The 8,351-nt window shown below is 31.2% G+C and overlaps 1 protein-coding gene across 2 annotated transcripts in view; it reads right to left on the bottom strand.

The window, feature by feature from the left end:
• Positions 1–3,239: 3,239 nt before the first annotated feature.
• Positions 3,240–8,351, bottom strand: part of LOC143070459 (neuropeptide receptor 15-like) — a 48,741-nt gene continuing 43,629 nt past the window's right edge. For both annotated transcript variants that reach the window (XM_076244742.1, XM_076244743.1), the window contains one exon: positions 3,240–5,223. In XM_076244742.1, coding sequence (XP_076100857.1) covers positions 4,497–5,223 — 727 coding nt within the window. In that variant the 3' untranslated portion in view covers positions 3,240–4,496. The remainder of the gene's footprint in view (positions 5,224–8,351) is intronic.

The following is an 8,351-nucleotide window of genomic DNA, read 5'->3' as shown; positions in this document are numbered from 1 at the left end:
GAAAGCCATTTTAACAAGACTTTCTAGAGGTAAAGTTAAAACAGTTTTGGCGTTTTTAGATTTCCCTGGATATATCAGTTTTCCCTCGATATATCAGTTTTAAATATCACCATAGTATCTTCCGCATCAAACAACATCATGTTATAGCTATGCAGTCTTAAAAATGAAGGACTTTTACAGTTATAAATTGGATATTTTTTTCATTCTGTGTTTGTTAAAGTTTTCATTGTTACAGTTAGTGTTTCCGGTGTTTTATTTTGATAGTTGATATGTTCCACTCGATTTTGGTATGTAACCAGATTTATTTCGCTTAATCGATTTATGACTTTAAAACAGCGGTATACTACTGTTGCCTTTTGTTTCTTCATATACAGTTAGTTTGTTGTTGATTTAAACTACTTGTAAGTTCACTTTACCGATTAGATACTGATACTGATCTTTGAGATATTGTATGACTAGCATATGCATAAAATGCAAAACCAATGCGATAAATACATACATGTAGATAAGTACATACATGTAGATAAGTACATACATGTAGATAAGTACATACATGTAGATAAGTACATACATGTAGATAAGTAAATACATTGCCGAATGTTTGTATCGTATTCACTTAAAGCTGTTATGGACCCTACACTGTCATAACATGTAAAAGGATAAGTATGATGTCGACTAAATGCGCGTTTGAAGTACCAAATTATAAGTCTAGATACTTTTATGAAATTTTACGATATTTGATCATTTATTAACTACATTGCCTTTAGTTATATTTGTTTTTGCTTTGTGCTATCAGATTTGGTTTCAAGAAAGTTCAAACATTATACATGATTAACCTGATTTACACGAACTTAAATTTTAACAATATTGAAACCCAATCGACCATTTTTAGACTTATTTTTTTTTTATCCTAACATTGTGTGAATTTTTACTGAGCCGTTTTTCGAAACATAGCAGGGGACGCTTATTCAATTGGCTCAGCTTGCTCCGTTAGAACAGTTAGGGGTTCATTGGTTTGCTTACTAGGACAATCCATTTTCAATCAACAACTTCCTGTTGGTGTACAAAATCGTAAGCCTGATAATTTTAATGAGCTTCATAGACAAAATGTAAAACTTAAGATTCAATGATACTATAGACACAAATAATTGAAAAACCAACTAACAATAGCAAAACAAGGATAGAATGTTATAAGATCCAGGTTTCTCATACCATAAACTACAGGACAGGTGACACAATGTCATGTGGGGCAGGATCTGCTAAACCCTTCCAGTGCACCTGATATCACATCAGTTTTTGGTGGGGTTCATATAGCTCAGTCTATATTTTTCTATGTTGAATTTTGTGTACAATTGCTTGTCTATAACACAAAGGCAACAGTAGTATACCACCGTTCGGAACTCATATATCGATGGAATAAAAAACAAATCCGGGTTACAAACTAAAACTGAGGGAAACACATCAAATATAAGAAAAGAACTACGACACAACAAAACCACGACACTAAAATATAACACACACAGAAACCAACTATAATATAACAATGGCCATTTTCTCGACTTGGTACAGAACAGCCAAACCTCGCGTTTGTATGACAATGTTTAATAAAACATTAAAGTGACAACATTACATGACAGGACTACAGTACAAATAAATGCAAGAACATTCAGGACAAATAAATACACAAATAAACATAACAATAGGACATTTTGACATGCTAACACATCCAGTTGGTATTTTTCTTTCTTAGCCATAGCGTTTTCATTTTATTTTCGACTTATGCGTTTGTCTGTCTCTCTGGTACTATTTTTTTATCTGTTTTTCAACAAGTAAAAAGTCAGGTGTTACATGCAATAAAATATAATATATGTCAGGAAATTGCACTCGGCGATGGCCATCAAAGAAAAAAAAGGAAGACAGGATTATGTTTATGACAAATGGAATTTATCCGTTGTCATCTGTGAACATTGTTTGATGGTGTCTGTAAATATTTTTATAAGACACTAGCTTTCGTAAATCACAACTATTGAATCAATAGATTCCGTTTAGCCAGCAAATCTTTATCATTGGATTTGTGAAACATGTCATAACACAAGATAATATATTGTTTAAACTTGGTTATTTATATTTCATGATGAGATATTTGTATTGTTCATTGACGAGAGGAGAGAAAAAGAGGCAAAAGAAAACAAAAGAATATTTCAAGAAGAAAACAACTGTCATTATCATGGCAGAGAAATATAAACGAAAACGACGATCCTGTTCCATATAAATAAAGACAACAGTAGTATACCGCTGTTCGAAATTCATTAATCGATTGAGAAAAAAAACAAATCTTGGTAACAAACAAAACTGATGGAAACGCATCAAATATAAGAGGAGAACTACGACACAACAGAAACACAACATTAAAATGTAGCACACACAGAAACGAACTATAATATATAACAATGACCATTTTCCTGACTTGGTACAGGACATTTTAAGAAACAAATAGTGGGTTGAGCCTGGTTATGTGGCATGCCAAACCTCCCGCTTTTATGGCAATGTTAAATATTATATTTAAATGACGTTCGAAAGCCAAAACAATCACAAACTTTCCCTTAGTGATTTTTTTTTGGAATTCCGTGTTATATAAACTGTGACGTAGATGGAAGGTTGTCTCAATGGCACTCATATCACATCTTCCGATACCTATAGAAATATTGATTAGCTTAAGTAGTATCTTGTCTTACTTGGTTTCGAATGTACGGTCTTACCATTATTGGATAGAGGGTTACTATATCATTAGTCCTTATCTTACTTCGTTTGGAGTTCGTCAAATCCCATAGCTATTGCATAGAATGAAATACGCGTCATACAGTTAGCTCTTGTCGACTTACTTTTTTTCGAGCTCGTCCAATCTGACCAGGTTTTTTGGGGCAAATGTTTGCCTGTTTTTACGAACACTAACTTTGGTCAACTGTTGAATTGAGACAAACCATTATTTTTGAGACTGCACAAGGTGGATGAAAACTTTGTATTCATGCTCATAAGGTGTCAAAATATACCATGAGAAAGTGAAAGAAAGCAACATTACTCTTAAAAATAATCAAAAGGGAAAGTCATAAGCTGTTTATATATATAAAGCGTGGAAGATACCAGAATTGCTACCTAGTTTGTATTTAGCAAACCTTTTATACTATATTTAGTTACATAATTGAATTATAAATGAAATCACAAATCATAGTTGACATGAAATAAACTTTTTAATGAACACAAAACAAATACATTTTTGTTGAATTATTATCAATAACACAAAACAAAAAATATAAAGACCCGTAGACAAGGTCGATGAATATTCATATACTTTAAATATATACAAAGATAAAAACATCAACAAATATTAAGTATTATGTACATGATTTGATTTTGTGATACTTATATTTTATTTGAAATGAATAAAAACAACCTGTGACATGTTTGACATGATTTTCGAGCAAACATTAAAGATCTTTTGTTAATCTCAAACTATCAGACTGGATGAGTTTATTCGCTTTCTGATATGTTTCACCAAGGCATTTATAACAAAAATATCCGAATTTATACACATTTCCTGACATTGCTTTAATATAATAATTTGAAAAGATTTGAATTTTAAAATCGAAGATAACATTGAGAATGGAAACGGAAAATATATTTTTAATTTATAGAATTTTAGTTGCGATTTACTGGCTCAACCTACACCAGGAACGCCAATTGCAGATGAAATGGAAAGCTAGGGAAAATATAAATATATTTTTTGGTACATTTCAAAAGGGAAAACAAAATTATAAATCAGTTTATGTCAAGACAAGTACCCTTGGAACATGTAACTTTCTTTTTCTTGGAAATTTGTTTTGAAACGGCATTTTAGAAACGAAGAAAGATAAACATAATCTGTAATATAATAATTGATTCTGGTAATAGGAATGCTATGCCTTTTCTTATATTCAAAATTGATAGTTGTTTCTTTAGAGCAATCAATGAAAAGAGCATCGTAAAAATTATATTTTAGTTCTAATTTTCTATTGAGTCATTTTAAACTCCTGTACATTCTGAAATAATCAGAGTATTTATAAAAATGACAAAGCAACAGGGTAGAAAGACGTTTACTTAACATCCTTATCCAAAGAGACATATTAATATGTAAATTACAAAATTTTAACGATACCAAAATGTATCGTTATCAACAAATAAGAAGATCTTTATCAAGAAAAAGTTAAAAAAAATATATCATGCATTTTATTTTCTAATGAAAGAACTTGGGAAAGACATTACAAAGGGACATAATATAAGTAAATATGATATAATGAGGACATAGCATGAGTGAAACAATTTGTAGCCTCTCTTTCGAAATGAAGCATGGATGAAACCCAAATGAAAAAAAGCACAAACAAAGATAAACATATTGTTGAATAAAACGCGATCAGGATCAACAAATCCCAGCCCGTTTCCTAGAATAATAAATCTTTGATTCAAAGTCTTGATATTGTAGTTCTCGTAGTGCTGACTTTTCTCGAGATTCCACGAGAGTCAAGTGAGTTAAATCTAGCTCTTATATATGGTTCATGTTTATATTTAATGCACATACAGAATAAACAACGCTTAAAATTACGACGGAAATTTTGACTGAATATACTGTACAGCACTGGATTTGCAGCTGAGTTTACATATGCAATAATATTGACAAATACTTGAAAGGACCATGTCTCGTGAAATCTCGTCTTGGAGAGTGTGTTATAAAATAACAAAATTTGTGGCGGGGCATAACATAATGTATAAACAATAACACTTGCTACCAGCATTTTCACAACACCTTTTCGAGCTTTTATAGTTTCTGCAGCTCGGTCAGTTTTTCTATTTAGTTCTTTTCTCATTTGAAATTTAGTATGAAGTTCATCAGTGCTTGCGTACAGGCGTCTCCCAATGATGGCATATAGAACTATTTGTATACACACTGGGATGAAATAATAGAATGTAAACTCTAAAAACTTAAAGATTATATTATCTAACTGGTGATTAGGAAAGATTGTTATACAAAACGATATGTCGGCGTGAGGTATCATCAACTTGACTTCGTTGTATAACACTGTAGGTATCCCACAGGCACACGATATCATCCATATAACGCCGACAGCTACAATATTCTTACGTCTGTTACATACAATCTGTGCTTTTATCGGATGAACAATAGCTACAAACCTGAAACGAAAATAAAACAAATGTTTTTCGAATTAATTGTTTCACTGACGGAATTGTAATAAGTAACTGTAAAGAGAAGGTTAAGTATTTCTAAAGATAACGTATGATGCAAAAGACATACAATCAATGTTGCTGTTGATGATTTTCGATAAACGGTTGTACAGTTCAGAAAGGTAAAACCCGATAGTTCAGAGAGGTGATCCCGATTACAGAGTCAAGTTGGATTCACTTACATATTTTGAATAGTTAAATATTAATGAAAGGTTAACAGTATGGCTACTACCAACTGGTTCCATTTGATTTATTTATTTTATATACTGCCATGTTTCTGTACGTCAGTGATTATCTTTTGTCAAGGAGTCATATATACAATGATTATACACTTTTGGTATCAGTTTTCATTTAAAAAATTATGAAGTTGCAACGTTTTCTCTGTTCTGTAACAATTTTCTGTTATTTTCTAACTTTTGTATTCGAAACGAGCGTAACTGAAAGAGTTTATCCAAGAAAGATGTGTTCTGTACGAGGACATTATAGTTTAAAATTGAGAACGGAATTGAGGGTTTGTACGTTTTTTCCCCATAGAAGTGAATAGTAAAGATTTAACTATGCCGTCTTAAATTATAGTATTTGATCTCTGGCTCTCAATATAAAACAAGGAAATGTGGGATGATTGCTAATGAGACAGGTATCCAACACAATCTAAATAACATTTATTTTCATATAAAGCTATTTTTAAAAAAAAAATAATCCAAAAACGGCTTAATATTAACTTATATTTATTTTGATGTCCCTAATCACTTCAGAATCTGGATTATTCATTAAAGCAGGTCTTCCATATGTTTAAAATACGAAAAAAACTGCGCTGTTTCACAGCTGAATGATAAAACTGTTATGCAAAATGTAAACAACCTTTTTTGTATTCTTGTAAAAATATTTGTTAAATGTCACTTGAGTTTTCGTCACGGAAACGCTATTATTATATAACAGATGAAAAAAGAGTTTCCGGTTTTCACAGTAAATGCCTGTGACATTGCGATTAAGTATCATGTCGTTGTTCTATAAACCTTGTTCAGGCGTACACAATCGCAGTTTATATGGAACCTACGCCGTCATTGAAGTACTTTAAGCGTTATGAAACATGCAGTTATGTCGTATTTCTCATTTAAATCCTAAGGAAAGCCATTAATTTGTATTTGAAGCTTAATGGAATATCTGTAAAATGAACGTTAGTAGAAACGATCTTTTCTCTACTTCATTGCTTCTTTTATATATCTGACCTATTGTTTATTTATCTTTTGGCTTGTTAAAAGAATATAAACTATGCAATGTGCAATCAAAATGCGGTTTTGCAGATGGCCTTCAATAATTTTGGGTATCTGTTGAAATATAATGAAATGCAATAGCGTCTATGGTTAACGTCAATTGGTTCATGCTTTTTTTCCCTGCGAATAAGGATACATATAATCAAATAATCCAATCTCGTCGCATCGTCAATACCGTCCTCCTTTTTTTCTCGAGTATGACCTACCAAATTAGCCTTATTCCCGGGTTTAATGTGTTTAATTTTGCCATTTGATTAGGGACTTTCCTTTTAAATTTTCATTGGAGTTTGGCATTTTTAAATTTTGTTCTGCATTAACAACACGACGGTTTTTTTTTTGAGGGGTGTGTATTACTCAGTATTTCGTTTTCTATGTTGTGTTTTGTATACTATTGTTTGTGTTTTGCATGTTTGTACTTTGTTTTGCCATGGCTTTGTCAGTTTATTTCATACTTGTGTTTAAATGTTCATATGGCATCTTTCGCCTGTCTTTTAGTGTGTCCTTAAAGTATAGGTGATTAATACTCAATGATTGCTAATTATCTAAATAATAGTGACTAAGGTACGGGCGGTTGATACAGATTGAAAAAGAAGTATAAAAATTTAGGTCAATAACATTTGTTCTATAGTTATACATATATGCTGTAACGTTATACGCAAAAACAAATAACGTTTTTTTGTTTTTAAACGGAGAAAATCGAAGATTCTCTTTAATACACTATAAGAAGGGGTGTGACTTGACGCTTGGTGAAATCAATGTATTACAGTTTAACGTTGACAACAATGATCATACCTAAATAGCTGGAAATATATTAAAAGGATTCTACACAAAAGGGGAAATGGAGATTAAAAAGAAATTATTGACAAATGTCAGAAACATAAAATAAGTACAAACGAGAATTGTAGATACATAGGAATTGCATTTGAGGTGAATATAAGTGGGGCACACATTACATGTATGTAAATTATTATTTGGGCGAACATACATTGCGGTATGTTTATCAACCTAATCGTAAACTTAAACGGACATTATTCTCTTCTAGTTTCAAACATTTAGACAGGTATACCAAGATGAGTATGATTTATACATTCGATTAATGATGATCTCCCTACACATCATGCATGATAAAAAAATTAAGATAACTTGACGATTTCGTCCTATTTGCAGCCGTATATAAATGTTTACATTTCGATATTATTTTTAGAAAGACTACACTTTGCATATGGATTGCGAAAATTAGCAAAAATGTAAAATGTTCATGAAAGATTATTTTTTCACCATGAAATTTCATAGATAACATATACCATTTATTTAGACAATTTCGTCGACAATAATTAATTTATTAAAACAATAATAATATTGGGAAAAATGTAAATCATGATATAGAGACATTTTTTTAAAATGAGATTAGCAGTATCACAGCGAAACTATAGGTTTATCGAAAATTAATAGACAGAAAAAAAAACCTACACCAACAAGAAATTAGTTGAACTCGACCTTCCTTCCTAAGAGCTTAAATCTTCATGTATGGACACATCACATATGCTCCTGATGCTGACAATACCCAAATTATAGACGATATGGGTCATTTTCAAAAAATGTCAAATTTTCAGTACACCCATGCTTTTTTTTTTTCTTTTTTTTTTTTTATTTCTAATGGAAATTTCAGTTGTAATGGTTTGAATGAAAGCTTGTCGGATTTATGATTCATAACAGTAATAATAAACACACCTTACATCTATTTTGATAAGATTAAACTGTATTTAAGGCCGATTTTGGGGGTATTTATGTGCGTACAGTGTC

The sequence above is a fragment of the Mytilus galloprovincialis genome, chromosome 4, assembly GCF_965363235.1.
Source record: "Mytilus galloprovincialis chromosome 4, xbMytGall1.hap1.1, whole genome shotgun sequence".
Classification (NCBI taxonomy): domain Eukaryota; kingdom Metazoa; phylum Mollusca; class Bivalvia; order Mytilida; family Mytilidae; genus Mytilus; species Mytilus galloprovincialis.
Note: the sequence above shows the minus strand (reverse complement) of the source record. Positions and strands in the feature narration are given on the sequence as shown.